This window comes from Siphateles boraxobius, unplaced genomic scaffold (genome assembly GCF_051911475.1).
Source record: "Siphateles boraxobius isolate OS27281-9 unplaced genomic scaffold, OSU_SipBor_1 77, whole genome shotgun sequence".
NCBI lineage: Eukaryota > Metazoa > Chordata > Actinopteri > Cypriniformes > Leuciscidae > Siphateles > Siphateles boraxobius.
Window position 1 is genome coordinate 18,392,315 of NW_027509205.1, and position 24,599 is coordinate 18,416,913.

Here is a 24,599-nt window from a genome sequence, read left to right on the forward strand (position 1 = left end):
ATAATAACTGTGTAATTTTTATTTGACTTCATTGCAGATGTTTGTGTGTAATATCTAGCAAATGTTCTTTGTGATATCTGTTCATGGCACTGGGTGTTAGATATTTTCCGAAAGTGAATATGAAAACCTCTATGAAACTTAGGTGGAAACAGGTTCCTCGTCTCCATATTCTTATTCCCATTTACGCAAATCATCCTCCCTGAAACAGAACTGTCTAGAGATCTTCATGTCCGGTTATCTCCCATGTTTCCTTTCCCCACCATGGCAACACCGTACACAGAGTGTTTTAATGAGAGAACTGTCTCACCCAGGTTCATCATCCCTCCCAGGATACATACTGTACGACAAAATCTTGCAAACAAGTCAGACTTGCACCGGTCCTGCAGCGTAACGTTTGCCATCGGACACAGTTCTGCCAGCGATGCCATCATACTTCATCAAGCAACACAAAGCACTGGTCAACAAAAAACAGCATCACAAAGGTAAGCTTGAAGAAACCTCGAATTATCTTCTGTGCCAGGCAGAGGTTTGGACACATTTGACTGAATTTGTTTCACATGGTTGTAAAAACCCTTTTGATATTAAGGCTTTTGCTTAAATGCTTGAAATTGTGTTCGACAAATAGTTTTGTAGACAAATAGTTGTGCATACATATGAATTTGCTTATAAAACAAACATTTTTACAATGAAATTGTATTTTTTTCTTCAATTTTACAACTTTTCAAATTAAAATATTAAAACCTTTAATAGTTTTGATTACATTTCAAATAAATTATCAGTAAGTATTAGATCTAGATTCAAAATCTAGATTTTTAATAATCATGTAAATGTTACTGTTTTATTTTTACACATTGCTATATTTTGATATTAATAAAATGTATATTTGTTTATATATATATAATACATTAAAGTTCAAAATACATATTACATTTTAAATAATATAAAAAATAAGATCTTAATAAGATCTGTTTTTATTTATTTTTGCTTAAAAATAATGAGAATTGGTCAAGTGCATAATTAATTGGAGCATAATTGTCACAAGAAATATTTTTATTCTAAAATAAAAAAACTTGACTGCCAGTGAATTATTAAATATATATATATATATATATATATATATATATATATATATATATATAATGTATGTAAAAACAAAAAGTAAACAAATGATATTTATATTATATCAAATTCTATAAATTCTATTCATATTTTTATTGTAGACAGTGGTCTTTAATGTTGTTGCATGTCCAGTAATAAGAGAACTAAAATTTGTGTTTGAGATTTACTCAAGCCTATTAAAGGAGGAAGTGTCACACTGTGTTTTATGGGATTATCCTGACTGGCCCAACAGGTCACATGCAATAATCTCTCATTGAGCTCACCGTACTCCCTTACAAGTGACCTAGGGAAAACTAGAGAAAACTAAAACACTTGAATGGTCCTTTTTCTTTTGATTTTGGTGTGAAATGTGACCTGGACATGTTTTTTGTGACCTTCACATGCATTCGGGTTAGCAATAAAGTCCCCGTACCATATTACTATGACTCACACATCTGTGTAATATGTCTGTGTAAATGGAAGTTATAGGTTGGTGCACTTATAATAAGTGCTGCACTTATATTGTGGATCTTATTGAGGAGAATCATAGAGTGCACATTCTTTTAAGTGATTGGACTTGAATTGCATGGAGGTGAACAAATTTCACAGTCCTGAGTCATACAGAGACCAGATTTGTTCCATTGTAGCAGCCACAAGGCAATGTGCTGAATACAGTAGCACTCAGAACACCTTCGCAACCATGTAGCAGTGTAATGGCATTGTGGCGTGGGAGTTTTACACATGCAAACACCACTCTCATTTTCAGAAACTACAAAAATCAAGTTTGGTTTATTGTCATATAATGTTTTTAGTGCCATTTCCATCATGTTTTCATGGCAAAGTCCCTTTAAGGCAAGTCCTTTCACTCGGCTGCCATCTTTGAAACGTCTCTCGGGCAGCTATTTCAGTCATGAAAGTGCAGCTCTTATCTCTTTGAATGGGGAAACATCAAATTCTCTAAAACTGTTTGCCAAGCTTACGATTAAATTTCATATTTGAATGAAATCTGACAATAACTGTCTCAAAATTTTTGTTTCTAAACGCTCAAATCATGTTTAAAAATGTGCATTTTTTAAGCTGGAGCCTAACACTGACGGCAGCTGCAGTGACGCGATGACTTTACCAATTGCCGATTGGCTCTTTTATGTAGAAAGCGATACTTATTCCGTCATATTGCGCATTGCATTTTCTCCCATTCATAGTAACAGAGATTGACATTAACACCCACCAACCCACCAAATGTATTTCAGCAGTGGCGTGTAACACATGTCCGACTTTGGCGGGTTGAATTTTATATATATATATATATATATATATATATATATATATATATATATATATATATATATATATATATATATATATATATATATATATATATATATATATATATTACAATTGTAGTCTTTTAAAAAGGCAAGTGCAATAATAAACTAAGTGCAATGTTGTAAAAAATATAGATTTGTGTTTTTACACATACAGATACTGAAATATGTGAAATGCTTCCAATACTCATTTTCCACAGAACAAACACCCAAACCAGCTGAGCTAATGAGCTCTCTCTCTCTCTCTCTCTCTCTCTCTCTCTCTCTCTCTCTCTCTCTCTCTCTCTCTCTCTCTCTCATCTTTCCCACACCGAGTTACACACAAACCCGCCTCTCCTCACTCACTCATTTCAGTTGCTCTGGATGAATATTGTTGCTTTTACAGGGCTTGAATTTGAGCATGATTGCTCGTATTGCGCATAATTTGACTTATTCCCGCAGATTTAGTGCTCAGACCCAAAGTGCGGCACATAAAGCCACATCTCAGTACTCAGTTTGTCAAGTCCTGTATAATATGAGTCTTTGTATAGCCTATACAGTGTTTGTTAATGGTCATTCACCTGTGATCAGTTTTAAAATCTATAGCAACAGCCTTATCAAGTAGCTAAAGTTGAATTTTCTTCAAAATTCTTTGTTTGTGAATGCTTTGTTTTAGTTAAAATTAGTCTTTATTTAAAATAAGAAATTTTGTGTACATGTGGTGCTGTCATAAAATGTAAAAGATGTATATGCCCATTGACCACCTGTGCTATCATGATACTGGTTTTGAAAAGGCCACTGAAAACCCCATATTGGCAAGTTTGTGTGTGGGTGGGTGGGTGTGTCATGAAAGAGACGTTGTGAATCTCGCTGGCCGTTCCTCCTTCATTAACAGCTCATGTAATCTCAACCTGTTGGTTATTTGTGCTCCTCCCGACGGGTTTAATCTGTCCAGACTGCAGCGGGCTTTTGGCAGGAGAGTCAGAGCAGGGCATCTTTTGCGCACTTGCCTCTCTAGGTAAGTCAAAGGACGGGACGCTGTCCCGTGTAAACCCGATTCCTGTCCACAGAGACAAGACGAGACTGAGAATGCTGTAAAAACAGGCCACACTTTAAATTACAGTGTTCATGTTAATGTGCAATTATTTATTGCAATCCATTATATTTGTATGCAATATGGACATTGTAATGTAAAGTGTTTTTTTTTTTTAAATAGACGATTTCATCTGACAGTTTTATTGTTTCAGTGCGCGCAACAATTGCTTGAGAAATTAACTTCTAACTGAGCGGTTTGCAAAATTTAAATGCTCGTTTTGGATTGTGCATATGAAAGATTTTTGCAAATTGTACTAATTGCACATAAATGTGCATCATTGCATTTCGGACCCGTTGCAAATGTCCGTTTCGCATCAACCTTTCTCCTCGCCTCTCTTCCTATGTCAATGCTGTCCTTGCTTGAGCTTCGATAGTTTCTGCAAGAGACAAAAATACTGCTGGAGTTACAGACCTGAAGGTAAGGTCAAAAACTGTCTCTTTGTAAAATAATCACCTATGCTTATGCATGCAGGCAGCATAAGAATGCACATTGTGAAAGATGATTAATGGATCGCAGTATTATTGGCTTAAAGGTGCACGTGAGTAGCCTATATGTAGATTAATACTTTGAATTATGCAATATGATCATCAGTCACTGTATGGGACACCTTGCACCAGGACACGCGGCCCATGCATGTTTTTAATGACCCTTGCTGAGTTGCATGTTTATGTTTATGCTGGTCTCATGCGCTGAGCAGCAAAATATGAGTGTTAATCCACACAGAGGGTGTGGGTTAAAGGGTCATTAAAACATTAAAGGGTCTGCAGAGGAAAGACAAAGGCAGACACGTGCTCAAATTTATGTTCTTCTTGTGTGATTAGTTTGCAGTGTTGTGCATTGCAGGATGCATTTTAATTTATGATATACTAAATTAATTACGAGTATACTGTAATTGGTACTGTTTGTTTTGAACCTTTTGAAAAAAGTCAAGAAATTAATAAATATATATATTTTACACATTTGTTAAATTTTTTATTTGTTTGTTTTTTAAATGAATGCGTATGCATGACATTTTAATTCATTTTAATTTATTATTAATTTATTATTTATTAAAGGAATTTAATATATTAAATCTTTGTCTTCATTTAAATGTTTTTATTTTAATAAGTATTATATGGGGCATTTATTTTATAAATTAATAATATATTTTTATGAATCTGTAGTTTAACATATGGCGATGGTCATATGCCTTATGCTTTAAACCATATATAGCCTAGCTATCGTTCGTTATGACATATTGACGTAATGACTGCATGCAACCATGGTGGGGTTTTTTTTTTTTAGACTTGCAGTCCATTTTTGCGTCTTAATTTGATGCTCTTTTTTCTCTTGGTTACCTAATTTGTCTATTACTGGTCTTAATTTGTGTACTACTGGTCTAGTAGAGTTTTTTCACCTCATTGTTCTTAATGACATTCTAAGTGGCAGATTATGGATATTTTTGGCTATTGAAGTTATAAATTCCATGTGACCTCATGAACTCATCAGGGAGGTAATTGTTTTAAGGTCGACTCAGAAGATCAGAGTCTTTAACCCGTGATATAAGTGGAATGAGAGCAAAGCTTTCCAGAACTCACCAGAACTCAGTGCTAATCCCAGAGAAGTCTTTATATGTTAGAAATGACACTTTTGTTGGATCGCATGTATGTTTGAACACCTATTATGAAGAAAAAATAAATATTATTTTACCTCAAAATAAACACAATAGACATGGTGAAAATGAGCAATTTCTGCTGACTTTGTGTGCAGTTGATGGGCTTGAGTTCGATGTACATGCGTTTTGTTGAGGATGATGACTTTATCAAATATACATCCAATCATTTAGAGGCATGTGGACACCTTTGAGTTGGGCTTGCAGAGGTGTAAGGTCTAGTTTAGACTAAATCCACCTTCTCCAAATAAAATCCAATTAAAACAACCAGATTTATTTATAGATATTTCATAGAAATTGCCAAAAGAATCTCATAAGTCACCTAAACTCAAATTCAAACTCAAACTAAAAAAAAACATAGACGCACATCTACCTGTCTGTACACTGACCAGCCAAAACCTGATTAGTGTTTTCTGACAGCCGTCCTAAAGCTATGTAGGACAGCCCATGAGGAGCTGTGGAGTTCGGCACAGGTCAGTGACACACTAAAACTAAAGCTGTTAGATGAACACACGAGTGAAGCCATCGACTCCCCGTCAGTAGCTGAAAAATGAGCTGACTTACGGTGGTTTCTGCTTTGCACCTGGAACCTTAAAAGATCCAAAGGAGTTCCCTTTCGAAAGGGAACTCGCAATGCGTTGAATGGTGCTTTGGGGAACGCCTCAGGCGTGACAGGTGTCTGAAATCACAATCAAATCACGCCAATCAGATTGACCGGCGACAGCCCATGAATCAGTAGCGTGCGACTGCTCTGTTTGTAAACGCTGAAGGATTACGGTAAGATAAATTTAAAAATGAAACGCACAGGGAAGGCTGATTGTTTTCAGAAGTGTGCTGACCCGTACCCAAAATATTCTTCTCGAGTGAGGAGTGCTCAGCATCTGGACCTCGTGGTTCAGGTCCCTCTCGTGCCGAGGCAGAGTGGCGACTTGCATCATGGGGTTCCCAGTAGGATCTCGCCGATCGCCTTGAGAGGGGTGTAAACCTCTCAGACGATTCGGCGGCTGCCGAGGGTGAGTTACAGGTGGATGACAGAGACTATCCTCCTACTGTTCAGGACGAGTAGGAGATGGATGATGAGGGTGATAATCAGGTAGATCCTGAACCCTCTCAGCCACTCTGCCCTGTGTATGCTGAGCTGGTGGATGTTATGGGACGCGCCGCTGGCGGACTGCAGCTTTGGCAGCGCATTAGGGGAGAGACTGTTCGTGGCAGGCTTGACGATCGGTTTCTCACCGGCCATAGACCACCAGCTCAGGCGAGCCTTTCATTTCTTCCTGATCTTCACACGGAGATCGAGAGGGCATGGAAGAACCCATACTCTGCCCGGATCCACCGACATGAGGCGTTTGTAGCAGAATAGACTTGCTATCAGCTAGTAGGCCCGACCAGGCCTCCCTGATGGGCGAATCCCTAGCAGTGTGAAGATGGCTGACAGCACTGACTTGCTTCAGGCCTAGTAGGCCTCTTTAACCCTTTAAGTGAGTCTCGAATGACGGGTATACCAACCTTATACATACCTTAGCAGGCCTTCCTGATCCTGAGCCCCAACATGGGGTGCTCGACTGTTATTTCACTGGCCAATCAGACAATTGGCCTCAGTGGGCCTCTCTGGAGGCGAGCCCTGATTACGAACAGCCAAATAGGTTTGACCACTGTCAGGCGGTTGAAGAACAGGGAACGAGACACTGCGTCTTTTCGCCATGCCTCAGGGCCGTCCTGCCTAACAGTCCCTTCAGACGATAAGGTGATTATCATGTTTGCAAGGCGCCCTTTTATACTTTCAGGTCGCACGCCAATGATTCATGGGCTGTCGCCGGTCAATCTGGTTGCCGTGATTTGATTGTGATTCCCCTGAGGCGTTCCCCAAAGCGTCATTCAACGCAGTGCGAGTTCCCTTTTCTAAGGGAACAGGTTACAGACGTAACCTGAGGCATTTTTGATGTTTCTTCTTGTTTTGGATTTCTAATTGGATTTATATTTGGAATCAGGCCTAATGGCTCCTGGACTGTTAGGGATTATTAGGGATTTGGCTGGGAATAAAGGTACATAAAAATGTTTTGTCACAGATCACAGACGTAGGTCTTTGTTGGTCACTTAATAAAGAGGTTTCTTCTTTTTTTATCCTCTTCAGAAATCCCTGTAGAAGCTCACACAGAAATGGGGCGAAAGGAGGGCGACTATGATTGGAAAAAGAGCACAGATAACATCCAGGATGTGTTTGAATTCATGGAGGTGCTCGGATCGTAAGTACAACTTTAGTTCCTCTTATTATTCATTGTAAAAGTTGTGAGTGGTTTTATAAACATTTTTTTCAGTAGGATATTTTATTTTGGTGGTAAATTTATACTGACAGTATTTATGTCTCAAGTGGCATTTTGTTTTAATGAAGTATAGCTTAAATTTACTTTCTACATGCAGCTGATTGTTAGATTTTAAAAAGTGTAAACAAATTTCTGTGCTAAAAATGAGTTTATCATGGACATTAAATAAATAAATAAATATTTTAAAAACCTCAAAGTTTGAATATTTTCCTGAGTATTTTAAATATGTTGGAGACATTTTCCCGAAATCTGATTTTCCTCACCCAATGTGTCCGGTAAAGGATTGACCCAGATTGTTTACCCAACTTCACCGTGTGGATAATTCTAGGATCGGCATTTGGGAGAATAGTGATTCCATCAGAAAAACCTCAGGAGCTTCAGCTTTAACTGTGTCTTTACGTTTTAAGCCTTTCGTTTGGATTTTCTTTGATTAAGGAAATTTGACTTAAAGGTGTTTTTAATATGCTTTAAGACAAACTATGTGCTAATTCTTAAGTCAACACCATTAATGAGTATTTTCTCCTTAAAACTGCTGTGAACCAAAGACAGTCTCAAAAACGTGGTTTGAAATCGCAGTTGTTCTCTACATCAGAAACATGTAACTAATCATGTCAACGTGTGGGCGGGGCTTTGGCATATATCATTAATTGCTCTGACACAGGGAGTCTCAAGATAATCCAGGTTATCCCACTAAATTTTTCTGTTGAAAAACAATATAAACAATATTTAACAATATAGCGGGTGAATTATGTACATGATGTATATTACGATGTTATGAGGAACTATGCCTTTCTCCCCTGACGTTCTGTGATGTTCAATGCGTTTCTAAGAACACTGATTGTTAAAGGCAGCTGTCTGATTCTGAGATGCGAACGGTAACAAGGTTTGTATAACATTAGCAATTCATTATTAGCTGTTTGATAACATAGTCAAGAAAAAGGCTAATCGTATTAATTACCGTTATGTGTCCGACATTGTAGAGAGCGATAAATAAAATGCATTACTGTTTTAAATCATGGACTTGTAGCCTGTATAATTCACTCTTCCACTTCTTCTCAATCAGTTTCTGGTTCAAACATGTATGGCTGAATTAAACCAGTATTTCCACTTGCCATTGTGTAGCGTTTACCACAGTAAAGTTGAGCGAGTGGATCAGGTAGTCTGAGCTGGTGTGAGTGAGTGGAGGCGGGGCTCATTTGCATATACTAAATGAAGCAAGGGTGTAGAGTTACATTCAAGCTATTTTAAGGCATGAAGAATATGTAATTTAAATATGTAATTTTATTATAAAAGGTTTTAAGGGATAAAATGATTGACTACAGGGGGACTTTAATTGAATGTATCTAACTTTCTTTGTACTGAATACTTTATTTTATCCCAGTTTAATATTCAGAACCAAGTAAACCTTCATAGTTCAAATCCCTTTAAAAGGGTAAACACTATTGTGTATCATTTTACAAAAAGGTCCCATTAGATAACGTTGCTTAATGCATTTACCAACAATAACTAACAATGCACAATATATTTGTTACAGTATTTATTCATCTTTGTTAATGTTAATAAAAATAAATTGTCAGTTCAGCTGCATTAAATAATATTAGCAGATACAGTGTTTGATTTCATCAATGTTTAAGTAAGTGTGTCGTCGTTGGTTCATATTAACTAATGTTAACAAACCGAACCTTATTGTAAAGTGTTACATAGTATGGTGATTATAACATTGCTCTGTTTATTTAATCATTTCACTCAACCAATTGCATGAGTTTGGGGGCGGGACTCTGTTTGACCAGCCAATAGCAGATGGGAGAAATATTCAGGAATCCTGTTTAAAAACTTTATTTTGTTTGATGATGACACTTGATACTTAATCTTGAGGAAAAATATGTGTATTATTTAGATAGTGAATAACCTTTAAATCTCTAAGCTTATAGGCTATCATTATCCCATCTGAGCCACTTAATGGGTCTCAGCCTGTAAAGCAGACAGCAATGATCCGCCCCTGTTGTCCTGAACCGGTTGTGTCATTGCGGGCGCAGAAAGCTGACTATACTGTGAGCTCAGCAGACACGAGCAGCTGTACATCACCTTTGCTGACTGTCCTGCGATCACCAAGCAGAATAATGTTTCGTCCCTGAAGTACAAGCATCACAAACATTATTTGGGACGTTCGTTTCCATGTTTCACGGAATTTAAATAACTAAATAATCAGTTACAGTGTGATCCAAAAGTGTGCATTTGATTGGCCGATGTTGCATGTTGAGGGTGTGAGATTTATTCAGTGGAGTCTGTAGCATTCAGGTCGCCCTGCGTCTGTAGGTGATTCAAGGGTAAAGCACAGGTTAAGACACTTCTAGACCGGAGTGTGTTAATCGCTTTGGCAGACAGGGAAAAACAAGGATCACAGGCACCAGGGAACAGCTAACGGGATGGAAACAGCTTTGCGATAATCTACCGGGCATGGCCTGCAATGTGCTGTCTATTACGCAGATGACGATTTCCATGCAAATTATTATGCTGGATTATTTTTATTGATTAAGGCCAAACAATAGGGTAAAAGGGTATCTAATAAATATCACTACTTAATGCAATTACATTAAGAATTGCAAACAATATTTGTATTACATGTTAACTGAAATGTTGTTGAGGCATTATCTAATTAAATATGCTCTAATTTGCATACATTTCCAGATCAGAATCATCAAAATAATTGACCGATGACTCGATTAACAAAATAATCGTGTCACAGCCCTAGATTAGTTAAAATATCTTAAAATGCACCTGCATTGTTTTGCATTTTGTGACTTTCAGACGAATAAAAGACAATTCATATATTTTGTCATTGAGGATTTTTAAAGCGTTAAAATATTGTCTCGTGAACTAAATATCGTGTTTTGTATCGTCTCACGTATCGTCTATATATATATATATGACTTCAGTTCGTGTTTATTTTATTTCAAGTAAGGAAAATATTATAAGTAAATATTCAAGTAAATAATATTAGGGTTTTAGTAACCCAGTTTGAGACCACATTCAACTCTCTTTATTTTAATTTTTTTACAAGTTTACAGTCCACACAGATCATAAAGTGAGATAATTGCTGTGTCTAGAGAGCTCTGTCACAACCTGCCCTTGCCTGTGGGTGTTACTGGCCCCACTGGGGCATTATGGGCCGTGGGGAGTTGAGCACAGTGGTTTCCTCTGACAAAAACAACCCGAATTAAACTCCCACAATCCCTCAGCAGACTTCCATCAGGATGAAGTACGACATCTAAAATTGGCTTAATCCGGAGATTCTATGATGAAAAATCATATTTCTATGTATTTCATTAGCAGTTTTCTCAGCCTTTGGGCACATTCTGTGCACTGACCTTCAGTTTGAGCTGTATTTAGTTTTTATATATTTATTTATTAATGCATTTCATTGAAATCCTCAGTATTTAATGAATTCAGGACTTTCTAAAGGATTATTCACTCCTGACCGTAGGTGAAGGTTAACACACATCTCTGAGCTCTTGCATTCAATGCAGGAAAAGGTGTTGTGTGAATATGTGACAGACGCTGGCAGTGTCAGGAGACGCTTGTTTGGTGACGCTCTGTGTGTGTGTGTGTGTGTGTGTGTGGGAGGACGAGATTGTGTGATGTAGCACTTCAGGCGTGATTTAAGCATTATGAATTCAGTGCTATATAAAAAATAAATACCTACATTTAAAAAAATATATATATATATTAAACATTTAAAAATATCTATTCATGGAGTTTCAAACTTTAAGCTTTTTATTTTAAGTAGTAAATGTTATTAAAATATTGTAATAATAATAAATTAAGTGAGATTTACACTCAAATTACCCAGTACACTTATTTTCAAGATATATATTCTCTTAATGTTTTTCAAATATTCTCTGAGAAATCTTAAAGTCGACATGAAACAGAAGCTGTGATCGTCTTTTCTTCTCTATTGTGACGTATATCCAAATGAAACGGCTTCTTGAACAAGAACAAATGGCTTGATTTTGTCCGTGGTTGTGGTTTGCTATTGGTGGATCTAATATGAGTGACAGGTTGCCCCGCCCTCATCATCAGAGAAGAGAAGAAATGTCCCTGAAAGATGGAGAAGTGATTTTGATTAAAGATTACAAGGCACATGAATTTAAAAATAAATAATGATGTGCATGGATAAATCCTTTATGATAAATACTGCAATATTCCATAAAAAAAAGAATTGTCCATTTCTTGGTGACTTTAATATCTTAAAGGCTACAGTTTGACTTCTCTGCTAAATGTTTCTTCGTCAGATCTTTTTAAATGAATCAACACAAAAATGCTGATTAAAAATAAAACTTTCAGCATATAACTCTTTCCCCACCATTGACGGAAATTTCTGGCTTTCCATGTTTTCACTGTTATATGGTAGGGGGCGCTATTACATAGAGGCGATGAAGAAGCAGAAACAACGGATATATCGTAGTCTTTGACAAAACACGATTTTCTCAGCTTTTAGCTCAAAATGTTGCTTTTTTAATGAAATTTACCCACATTCAAATGTTGATAAAAAAGGAAAGCATGGAGCTAGAATAAAACAGGCTCTGTTCTTTCTTTTGATATATTGCATGTTTGTTCAGGTATTCATACATTTTCTGGGGGCCATGAATGTTTGTGAAAATGGTCAAAAATTCAACTTTTTTCAAAAAACGCTGGCAGGGAAAGAGTTAAACAGTGATGATAAGAGTGTTACATGAATAATGTGAAGATTTAAAGCAGTGATGCGTAATCTCAGCAGCTGTTCTTTATAGCCTGATGCTAATTGTAACCTATCCTCTTTCCGTCGGAGGAAGTGCCAGGCGCCCGCCCGCTTGCAGGCCTGTGTTTGTCGAGGCACCTGGATACCAGGCCATTAGCGTTTCCGTTGCGTAAGGGATTGCACATGTAATCTTCGTCCCAGGGCAGCTATTTCAGGTTACTTCTGAGGAGGGCATGAGAAAAGAAAATTAAGTGCTTTAGGTGATCTTCCAAAGCTCCTACAACCACCCAGCCATATTTCACTGATTATTTAAATTATCCGGTTACGCAATTAGTTTGTAAATTTAGTGCACTGTCTGAGTCTGTGCTCTGATTAGTTTCTCAGATGTTGCTAAGATGTTCTGAATGGTTTCTAGGGTGTTGCTAGGCATTTTTTCACTTGTTTTATTGTCCATGCTTTTAGCTAATTGATACATGTGTTTACCTACAATTATAAAATCACTTGCACTAATAGTAATTGCTTCACACATTGCTTCATAGCAGATCTCGCCAGAGCCCTGGCCTTTTTCACATTTCTAGCTGTTATTAATGGATGGTTCACATCCTCGCCTTCATTAAAATCTGTTTTACTCTCAGGGGGACGAGTCACACCGGCAACACATAAACCAAGATCATGCTCTCGCTCAGAAAAACATCATCCCAGGCGATTGCACATTCGACCTTACCCCCATCTTTCTCTCTTTGCTTTCTCTAGGGGAGCGTTCTCAGAAGTCTTCATGGTGAAGGAGAGAAAAACAGGCAAGCTTTTTGCTATGAAGTGTGTGAAGAAGAAAAACAAAAGGGACATCAACCTGGAGAATGAAATCGCCGTGTTGCGGATGTAAGAATAAAACCAGCTCTAGCTTTTAGCTAGGCAGTGAAATTGAAATTGAAACTACATTAGAAATTGAAACCCAAATTATGAAATTATGAAAATTCTGAATTATGAAAATTAAAATGAAAATTATAAAATTAAAATTGAAATTATGGAAGCTCGTTTCCACCATGGAATAAAAAAAATGTCTAAATTGCCTCGCAATTCGGACTGTATAACTCAAAATTGTGAGTTTATATCACACAATTTAGACAATTTATTCACAGAATTTTGAGATAAAAACTCGCAATTGCAAGTTATAAAGTCTGATTTGTGTGATCACAATTCTAACTTTTTGCAATTGAGGGATATAAACTCACATTTCTGAAAGTCTTAAATCTTATAATTTGGGTTTTATAACTTGCATTTGTGTGATTCTGAGAATAAAAGGCAACAAAAAAAACGTGCAATTCTGACTTTTATTCTCGCAATTGCGAGTTTATATCTTTTTCTGACATTTTGTGAAATTGTGAAATATAAACTCGTAAATTGTGAGAAAAAAGTTAGAATTCTGGAAAGAAATTTAAGATAAAAAGTTTAAATGACCTTTTTTATCGTTTTATTCCATGGTGTAAATAATATATTTTAATATATTGTAAATGCATTTAAAACAACATTTATCTGATTTTATAACAGCATAACTGTATTTTCTTATAATAACTTCTTCATTTTTTTGTCTGTAGGATCAAACACGACAATGTGGTTTGCTTGGAGGATTTCTATGAAAGTCAGACGCATTACTACCTGCTCATGCAGCTGTAAGTATTATCAGCCACTGAAGCTTTTCACAGCTCTTCTAGTCTTTACAGCATGTTGTTAAATGTCTCGTATCCCGTCAGAGTTTCGGGTGGTGAGCTGTTTGACCGGATCCTGGACCGGGGCATGTACTCAGAGTTGGATGCTAGTCAAGTTATCAAACAGGTCCTGGAGGCAGTCAGCTACCTGCACGAAAACGGCATAGTACACCGCGATCTCAAGGTACAGAGACGCCACATTCACACAAGCATCTGCATAGAAATACATGTGCATATACTGAACATATATGCAGATAAAGACTTGGATCTGGATCTGTATTCTATCTTTAGCCAGAGAATCTGCTCTACTACAGCTCTGATGAAAACTCCAAGATCATGGTCAGTGATTTCGGCCTCTCTAAGATGGAAGAGCATGGCGTCATGTCCACGGCCTGTGGGACTCCGGGATATGTCGGTGAGAATGATAGCCATTGACAGCCGGTTAATGTAAAAGCACAAAAGGCAGCTGGTTTTGATTCATGATCTCTAAAGGCACCGTGAAACTGCATCCACATCATATTTAACTTCGGTAATGTGATGTTTCTTTGAGTGATGCACAGCATTCAGTGATAAATATGAATTTTATCCATTGGGATTAGGAAAAGTATGCTGCGTATTCTGTGCTGCAGAAAAGTTATTTAATTTTATTCTATTTAGATTTTTAAAATATTATAAAAAAAAGTGTTATTTTCGTAATCTTTATGCATTTTATTTATTGGTAACACTTCAATAAGGTTCCATTTGTTAACAGTATTAAACTACATTATGTAACATGATCTAACAATGAACAATACTTTTGTTAATCTAAGTTAATGTTAAGGTCAACATTTACTAATACATTATTAAAGGCAAAGATTGTATATGTTATTCTAATATTGTTCATCAAAACCCAACACCGGTGACGAAAACCTGATTTTTTCCCCCCCAGTAAAATCAATGTAATATATTTTTGTTCAATAATATTTTTTTCTTTTGCATTTTGAGAATTTCATGGTACTAATGAATATTTATGCAATAATTGTGATAATTTTTTTTCCTATCGAAAATAATTTAAAAACATTTGCACTCTTGATATTTTAGAGTGTCACTTCTTCATTGCTGTGCACTTTTTTCTGCATCGATTTGATTTGTAGATTGTACACACAAAGAATTCTCTGTATTTTCGAATTGTGCCTATTTCCCACTCATTTCCTATGGCGGTCATTTTTTACCGCGACCAACAGAAGTGCAAATATATATTTCTTACGAACATTTCGCTTTTTTGTCCACGATTTCTTTCTTTTTTTGTGGTTACATAGCGACTGCCGCAAAAGTCACAAAAATTCCATTCTGATTAAGTAAAATTTTTTTTTTTAAAAATCACAAAAATACCATTCTGATTAAGTTTTAAAAAAATGCCATTCTGATTAAGTTATAAAAAAAATCACAAAAATACCATTCTGATTAAGTTTTAAAAAAAATACCATTCTGATTAAGTTTTAAAAAAAATACCATTCTGATTAAGTTATAAAAAAAAATCACAAAAATACCATTCTGATTAAGTTAAAAAAAAATACCATTCTGATTAAGTTAAAAAAAAAATCACAAAAATACCATTCTGATTAAGTTAAAAAAAAAATACCATTCTGATTAAGTTAAAAAAAAAATCACAAAAATACCATTCTGATTAAGTTAAAAAAAATCACAAAAATACCATTCTGATTAAGTAAAAAGAAAAAAAGAAAAAAGATCCGAACAACACTAGAAGGTTAATATTATTTAATGGCAGTATTTAATGGACCTGATATAACATGAACAGTTGAACCGTTGAATGTATAACAAATTGTATTAATATGTATTAATATGTATTACTCTTATTTTTTTTTCCGTTTATTAATTTTATTGCAGCATTATTTCAATTAACATTTTTTAATTTTTTTTTATAATGTGCACTGATGAATCTTGCACTATAAAACCAGAGACATTCAAGAAAATAAAAGTGTATGTATTTGTACTTCCTCGCAGCCCCTGAAGTGTTGGCTCAGAAACCCTACAGTAAAGCCGTTGACTGCTGGTCTATTGGAGTCATCACCTATATCCTGTAAGTCACAATTGTCATTTCTAAGAAAACTGATTTTGTACAAAACACACTCCACACTACCAAGTGAGTTGGACTGTAAACAGCACTGTTATTTACAGAGAGTGATAAACAGATGCCAGGTTCTTAAATTGGAAACCTAAAGCTTACTGTTTGACAGATTAGCGGTTTGATTCAGAACGAGGTCATTTATCTGTGCTGTTTAAGGTCACACAGAATACATAGTACAATGTACAAATTGTACTATGTATTACACATGTATTACGCTCTCAAATACACGGCGCCCCCTGGTGGAAATCTAAATTTTTATTAATTTATTTGGTTACACTTTATTTCAATAGTCCACTAAAGACATTCTGCTAACTCAAGTGTATTTGCAACTACATGTCAAGTAACTCTCATTAGAGTATTTGTAAACTTAGGTTAGGGTTCGTAAAATAAGCTGATATCTACTTGCAAATGTACTTATAGTCAGTAGAATGTCTGTTCAGCAAACATCATAATAAAGTGTTAGCAGATATTAAGCAGACAGTACTAATACTCTAATGACTGGTAGTTGACATGTAGTTGCAAAGTTACTTATAGCTATTAGAATGTCTAAAGTGGAGCATCAATATAAAATGTTATTTATTGTGCTTTATCTTCACAGTCTCTGTGGATATCCTCCTTTCTACGAAGAAACCGAGACTCGTCTGTTTTCTAAAATCATGAAGGCGCAGTACGAGTTCGACTCACCCTTCTGGGATGATATCTCTGAGTCTGGTGAGCATCCAATAATACAACCATTCTTTACTTTCCTACTGCTATCAGATTGATCTAAACCTCTCTTATGATTCTGTACAACACACCTGTATCTAGAAGCCCTTAACCTCATGTATAATTATTATCTCTCTAGCAAAGGACTTCATCCGCAACATGATGCAGAAGAATCCTAAGATGCGTTACGACACAGAACAGGCTCTCAGACACCCCTGGTGAGTGACCGCAGGACACTTTTATTGATCATGTTGCTCTTTCAAAGCCTTAAAGGGATAGTTCACCCAAAAAATGCAAATTCTGTCATTAATTACTCACCCTTGTGTCGTTCTGTACATGCTTGATGCGTGAGAATGAATCTCATTGGTTCTCATTCTCGAGTTTCCGTTTACCAAATTTGAATGCACTACATATCATGCATGTTCGATGATCAATGTTTATGTACATAAAAGCCTGAAATAAATCTGTTCATAATATAAGGCAATCATGTCTCTTCAGAAGTCTTGGATTTAACCACTTAATTCATATTTGGTTTACTATCTCTTTATGATCTCTTTATATTTTTGGGTGAACTATCCCTTTAACAAATATCTGCTGGTTAATTTATGTATACATTTTTCTCATATGTCTCATAAAAAAAAAAAAAAAAAGTTTTTTTTAACCTTTTTTGACACAGAGTATAGAACTATAAAAGTAATATGGAAAGTATAGCGCAGATCAGGGTTGTTTGTTAACTAAAACTATAAAAATATTTTTCAGAAATTGAAATAAAGCAGAAATAAAATAAAATATGTATATTGGATGAAAAACTTAAACTTGGCAACTAACTGAAATAAAACAAGTTTTAAATAAAAAAAATAAACTAAAATTTAAAAAATTAAGCTAAATAGAAATATTAAAAACACAAAAACTAATAAAAATTACAAAAAACATTGCAAAATTTCCAAAACTTAAAATGAAATGTAAGTGTGAAAGCATAATATAAAAAGAATTCAAAATATTTAAAATGTTTTAAAAAATTGATTGTATTACAATAACGCTGATAATTCTCTCTTAATTTGATGAGAAATATTGAGTTTGTTTTGATATCTCCAACTTGACTTGATATGAAAAATCTCTGTTTGCTCTCCGTATAATCTCATTGAAGTGCAGGAATCAGACATGAGATCCACAGTTGTTAGATTAAACTGGACTAAACTGTCTTAAAGTCTGGTTAAAAGAGGAAACAAGATCCTCCTGTTTTCCACCAGCTCTGGTTTTAAATCCAGCTTTGACCTGCAGGATTATAGGAAAGACGGCCCGGAGTCAGGACATTTACCACTCCGTCAGTGAGCAGATCCAGAAAAACTTTGCCAAGTCCAAGTGGAAGGTAAAGTCATGTTTCATAACTCTGGTTGGCGTTTGTCTCCTGTGGTTTAGTCTCAGTTGGGTTTTTCAGATGATCTCTGGTCTGATTACACAATTGAAGTCGTTGATTTGGTCATCCGTCTTGCCTTTGTGAATATCTGGAACAGACCAGTTTTAGTTAGTTTTAGTTGTTTTACGCTTAGAGACATCTAAAGGTTTAATTGGCTATTTTTTTTTTTTTTTGTGATCAAATCAGTGGCCTAGAAAAATATATTATGAAAACACTTCATGCCTTTACATACTTCCCGGCCAAAAACAAATTCGCTGTTTGGATTTAAACAGACAAATGCTTAAGAGTCTATGATTGGGTCATTATTGCAGTGATTACTATGTTTCTAGCATGTTATATGTTTGGCAACAGAAATTGATCCACCTCTTGATGGAAATAATATTGCAACATTCATTTATATCAAGAGGTTCTCAAAATCTTGTATTGACAATGCAAGAGTCCAGCACTCTATAAAGTCTCCTCCAGCACATCCCAAAGCAAGCAAAAATTTAAATAAAATTTCAAAATTACTCAAAAGTGCCCTTCTCAAACTTTTTTTTTCTATAATAAAAGGTTGTGTGTCTATTCAATTAAAATGCACTTATCACATATTTTAAAATATTACATAATTCGTTGAAGCCTGTTTGTCATGTATAATACACCGACTGGTCGTTATCTGGCACAACAAGTTAAAATTTCATTGGACAATGTGAAGTGGAGCGGTAATTTTCCGGTTATTTATAAATAAACCGTTTGAAAATTACAAGGATGGACGAAGTTACATTTATGAAGCGATCTGAATCTGCGTCGTTGAACTAATGCATGTTAATTGCCCACAAAGCACGGCACAAAACCAGCACCAAAATTAGCATTAATGGTGAGTATAGTATAGAATACAAGTCACTTGTATTTAGTCTATATTGATACACTGTTTACCATTTGATGAAACTATCATAGTTTGTTAAATGAAGCCCAGGCCTATTATGTGAAGTGTAGGCTGACAACAACTCGTGAAATGGTGTTAGAAGAACTGTTGCCAAACATATAACATGCTAGAAATATAATAATCCCTGCAATAATGATCCTTAAACATTTGCCTGATTAAATCCAAACAGCGACTTTTTTTCAGTGTGTATAATGCATTCTAATATTATTGTAATGCCTTAATTATGCCTTGTTATGCATATTATAATGCCTGGTCTCATGAATAACAGTACAGTTATAATATTTAGTTAGTAAACCAGTGTCCAATTCCGAACATAAACATTATATTTGCATATTTAGCACACTGCTAAATGCATACTGTGCTGCATACTGGTATGGTTTTTCATATTGTTTCAAATGAGAAGTCGTTACATATTTTACAGTCATTTAAATGTCACGCTGGTAATGGAAGTGCACTGCATTATGGGACACAGTACTCTCATTTTGTAAACTGCATGTGTATATAGTAGATCGCACAGGTCTATCGTTCACAGAATTTATTTTTATTTTTTTTGTGCACCGTTAAAATACATTGATTTCTTTTTCATTTTACTTCACGTTTCAAGATACAATCAAAGTGAGATTAGGCACTAAAAAATGTGGTACTGAATCTGTCTGTTAGCTTTTGTTCTTTCCTGCACTATACTGACTATCTGAAATCCTGATCTCGTCCCTCCAGCAAGCCTTCAACGCTACAGTGGCCATTCGCCAGATGAAGAAGCTGCAGCTGGCCCACTCTGAGGCCTGTCTGAAACACATCCCGCCAACTGTGCCTGAGATCAAGGTCATCGCCACATCCACACCTGAATCCGTCCGCAAGAAGCAGATCGCTGAGACCCCGCAACTAAACGACCACGAGCCCAGTCATCAGATGAACGTGCCGTCCGGCTCCACCGAGGCAAAGAGTCAGTACCACCCGATCCGGGTCAGTCACAGCGAGACCACTCATGTTGGGACCCTAACCATTGCAGAGAAGGGCAAACATGTGTATCACTCGGAGCCAGCTGATCTAAATGGGTATGTGTTTGTGTTTAAAGGTCATGTCATGGAAAACAGATCTTTGTTTGATCATTTTTACTAAAACTCTAACACTCAAACTTGCAACTAAGCAATGAAAATATTCAGAAACCACCTTGTCAACCATGAGCATATTAACATATGATCTCCTATGTTTACATACTGTACCTGATGAAAAACAAAATGCTTAAACCACCCTAAGCTAGTCTGGGAGACTAACTAAGTACAACGATGTACTAAAGTGTTTCCTTAGCTTTTTTTTCACGCACAGGCACCAACGTTGTCAAAACGATCCTCATTCACTCAGATCTGCAAAAATAACTAAAAACTCTGGGTTACACTTTATTTTAAGGTGACGTAGTTAAAATGTACTTGCTCAAATAAGTACTGAGTAAAATTAATTAACTACATGAACTTACTCTTGAGTCAGGGTTAGGGTTTGGTTTAGGGTTAGTTACTTGTAATTATGCATAATTTACTGTTATTACTATAGAAAGCACATGTAGTAATGTGTAACTACGTCACCTTAAAACAAAGAGTTACCGAACGCTGTATTTCGGTGTCTGGCCAGTAGATGGCGACGACACTTTGTAAAGAAACACTCGCTTATAAACTGAACGTGTAATACGCATGCGCATGAAGACACCGTTTTCGCAAATTCGCATTTTAGTTGTTAATATGGAGACAATAACGTACTTTGAAACCTGATTTCAAAAGTTTGTGTTTTTTGGGGCCCCCAAAACGCAGTTGTCGTGTAAATGAATGGTGAAAATGCGTAAAAAGTTCATTTTTTTAATTAATAACAGTGTGATGTAAACGGCCCCCTAGTGTGAGCATAGTTACCCATTTCACATTCGAGAAGGCTAGCCAATCATAATAGAGCTCATTTACATCTTAAAGGTACAGTGGCGAAAACTGAAAAATGGTCATGCAATACTAAATGACAATGTAATCGGTGCGAGAAACCTTGACTTATTATTAGTGGATATCATGAGTGTTTGAGTTTGCCAAAAGCTGTAAGAACCAGATTTAAAGTTAATGTGCTATTCATAACCAATTTTCAGTGTTGTTAATGTTAACTAAAACAAAAACTTTTTTTAAACCTAAAATAGAGCTTAAATAAAATGAAATATAAATATTAGATATTTATACAAAATAGAAATGTTGCCTTTGCAACTAACTGAAATAATGTTAAGTACTAAAATGACTAAAACAGAAAATACAAAATTAAAGCTAAACAGAAACTTAAAATTGAAATAAAAAAAACATGAATTTTATACAAAAAAATATATATTAATAAATACTATAATTGCAGATTAACAGTACAAAAACAACACTGCCTTTTCCCCTCTATAATCTGAAATATTTTTGAGTGAAACAGGATATAAAAGGAGAAAAATGTGCAACATAATTTGTTTTTATCCATTGATTGATTAACTCTAATTATGTACTTTAAATTCTTCAGGTATGCAAAAAGAAACTCCAACCGAAGCGGGCCGAACCTGCGGACTGGCGTTTGCTCTGTCATGTGATTTGGCTGCTTTGGAATTATGTGATTTTTGACACGTAAAGCTGACAGCTTGATTGTTTAATAACACATACAGTATACGCATATATATATATGTATATGCCTCACTTTCTCGTGCTGGCTTTCAGGTCTGTGACCTTTCACAGAAATACTGAAGTTCAGAGGAGTGCCTCCATATCTGCACACACACACACACGCTCACAGAGCACAAATACAGCCTGTCACACACTCATGACACAGTATCCCTGTAAAAGCAGATACAGTTACACTTCAAGTGCTGAACCTCAAATTTTGTATTTTCCCTCGAGGAAACATTTTTACATTTTCAAGGACAATTAATGTCTCTGTATTAAAACATTTGGAGCAGGGGTCCGTGTTACTGGACGCTTGTGTGAGGAGTATTAATTCTGTGCTTTTGTACATAAACTCTCTGTAATGAATGGCTAGTTTGTAATGTGCAATAATGTGTAAAACACTTTTGCTTCACTGTAAGCTGGACCTATCGATATTAGATTGTACATCGCTGGAATAAGAAACTACCCAACTGAAGTTCCAGCCTTTCTATTTATCCGTTAAATAGTTGTCGTTGTTTTTTGGTAATTTATCTAGAGTGGTTTATTTTTCTAATGCAGACATTATTATTGTATGTTTATTCATTATATATTTTTGTCATAATAAAGCAGATTAAAATCATTTAACGCCTTTTCCCACCACCATTGTAAGACTATAGCCCCTGTTTCGTGCACTATATTGCAGTACTATTATAGTACTATACGTGACACATATGAACTTCACTGTTAGAAACACTGTACTGTGAGTTTTGACTAATTATCTTGTAAGAGATTATAATATAATGTCCTCTGAACTACAGAAAGAGTTTATGTTTGTGTAGGCTGCTATACTGTCAAAGTTTTGTGCAATATTTTTACCAATAAACCCTCAGTTTTATCACTTATAGTTTTCTTACTGGTCTTATGTTTGTACTTTTTTGCATGCTTAGATCTAATGAAATAGGCCATATTATGTCCTTTCACAAAGTCTTAAATTTGTTTTTAGTGTCTACTACAGTAGATTAGATTTTCATGCTTGAATGTTTAAAAAAACGGGTGTGTTGTGATTGGTCAATCGCTATGATTGTGTTTGTGAAATGTACGCCCCTTACCATAACTGTGAATTTCAATATCGTCCTGCAAAGCCTCGTCCCTTTATTTGCGAGGTCCTTGGGCGGGAAATATTTAAATGAGGAATATTGTGAGATGTTCATTACCGGAAGAAAACTCAAGACTACAATCAAGGCATTTCAGTGTGACTTTGTAACTTTGCAGACCTTTTTCATGCTCAAACAGCAATATTACGCACTATAAAAAGCTGAACACCTAAAATATGTTCTCTTTAAAACCTGTTATTTTAAGGCTGACATGCATCTTATCTTTACTGACATTACATTCAAATATTGTGATAATTGAAACTTTTAGATGGTCCCAGTAAACAAATAATGACTGCCCTCAATACAGCATGTGACCTGGACTCCTGACTGACCTGTAGACGTTATGCAGGTCCCTCACCTGAGCTCAGATTAGCATGAGACTTATTTATCATCACTGTCATCTTTCTGCTGAGTGTGTACTAATGCATGAGGACACACTGACACCGCTGACATTACGATTGGTCTTACTGTCATTTACTGCCACCTGTTTACTGAAGACGTGGTAAATAATATAAAAAGTAAATGTTTGGCTTTTTTTACATTATAGGGCATGTTTCAATGTTTGATTCAAATAATTTGGGGTATATGCATTTTAAAATATTCACTCTAACAGCATGTTTGAGCTTCATAGGTGCATTTACTGTAAAAGTTTAATTAAACAGCATTTTTGAGCATAGTCGTGTGTGTGTGTGTGTGTGTCCGCGTGTGATAGTGTGCGTCTGTGTGTGTGTGTGTATGTGTGTGTTTGTGTGTGCACGCGTGTGTGTGTGTGTGTGTGTGTGTGTGTGTGTGTGTGTGTGTGTGTGTGTGTGTGCACACGCGTGTGTGTGTGTGTGTGTGTGTGTGTGTGTGTGTGTGTGTGTGTGTGTGTGTGTGTGTGTGTGTGTGTGTGTGTGTGTGTGTGTGTGTGTGTGTGTGTGTGTGTGTGTGTGTGTGTGTGTGTGTGTGCTCATTTTCCCCTGCCCCAGTTCAGCTCACTTAGCCTATATTTAGCTTTGCACTTTGCAGATTGACATCAAACTACTAAAACAATCTCATAAGTAAGCATTGGCAATTGGCATATGTCGACATTGTTCTGAGTCTTATTGTTGTTAAATACAAAGTTCTGTCATGAAACTCTAGATGGTGGAGGCTGATAGTCATTAACTCAATCTGCTAACAATCACATCATTCTCTATAGGGCACGGCTGATTGGTTCCTGCTGTATCAGTAGCCAATGAGCTGCTCAACCTTCAATACTTGGTCAGCATTTGCCTTGGCAGTTGCAGTGCGCTTTCAGAAATCCTCCACCTTCCCCAGCTCCACCTGTATAGATCTGCTACGGGTAATTCATGTATGCTATATTGCACAGCATGTCTTATGTAAGTGTGTATTGGCAGTAGAAAGTCCCGTACTTGCTCTGCAGCAGCAACAACATCGGCAGTGTATCTATTCCCCCAAGACCAAACATATCAACGTTGTCATATCCATTACCATGCCAAACACTTGTGACAGAAATGAGTTTCTTCCCATGTTACAGTGTGAACTGTCACGTCTGCTGCTCCAGCACAATCTGCGCGTGTTGAACGTGGTTTCCCAACACTGTCTGTGCATCTAGGGAAGAGAGCATGGCACATATCCGAGCCAAACGGGTCAAAAGTGTCTGATGCGGCTGCAGGTCTACAGTGAGTCCATTACCCAACATTCATCTGCCTTCTCCCCTCATGCAAGCAGCCTC

General features: G+C 36.1%; 1 protein-coding gene across 3 annotated transcripts; it reads left to right on the forward strand.

The window, feature by feature from the left end:
• The first annotated feature begins 460 nt into the window (after positions 1–460).
• camk1gb (calcium/calmodulin-dependent protein kinase IGb) lies at positions 461–22,630 on the forward strand. Of its 3 annotated transcripts, none has more exons than XM_077217936.1 (12): positions 461–482; positions 7,284–7,395; positions 12,965–13,090; positions 13,807–13,881; positions 13,963–14,101; positions 14,209–14,332; positions 15,922–15,997; positions 16,644–16,756; positions 16,890–16,968; positions 18,032–18,119; positions 19,810–20,147; positions 21,613–22,630. In XM_077217936.1, the coding sequence occupies exons 2-12, from the start codon at positions 7,310–7,312 to the stop codon at positions 21,677–21,679; spliced, it is 1,311 nt and encodes a 436-aa protein (XP_077074051.1). In that variant the 5' UTR covers positions 461–482; positions 7,284–7,309; the 3' UTR covers positions 21,680–22,630. The 3 variants fall into 3 exon arrangements, with proteins under 3 accessions (XP_077074051.1, XP_077074052.1, XP_077074050.1); XM_077217937.1 differs by lacking the exon at positions 461–482 and adding an exon at positions 3,375–3,420; XM_077217935.1 differs by lacking the exon at positions 461–482 and adding an exon at positions 3,763–3,915.
• Positions 22,631–24,599: the final 1,969 nt, after the last annotated feature.

Excerpts from the sequence above, each read along its gene's own strand:
- camk1gb (XM_077217935.1), top strand. The coding sequence starts at position 3,798 with ATGTCCGTTTCGCATCAACCTTTCTCCTCGCCTCTCTTCCTATGTCAA. Across the intron at positions 3,916-7,283 it reads CTGGAGTTACAGACCTGAAG|AAATCCCTGTAGAAGCTCAC; the intron begins GTAAGGTCAAAA and ends TATCCTCTTCAG. Across the intron at positions 14,333-15,921 it reads TGGGACTCCGGGATATGTCG|CCCCTGAAGTGTTGGCTCAG; the intron begins GTGAGAATGATA and ends ACTTCCTCGCAG.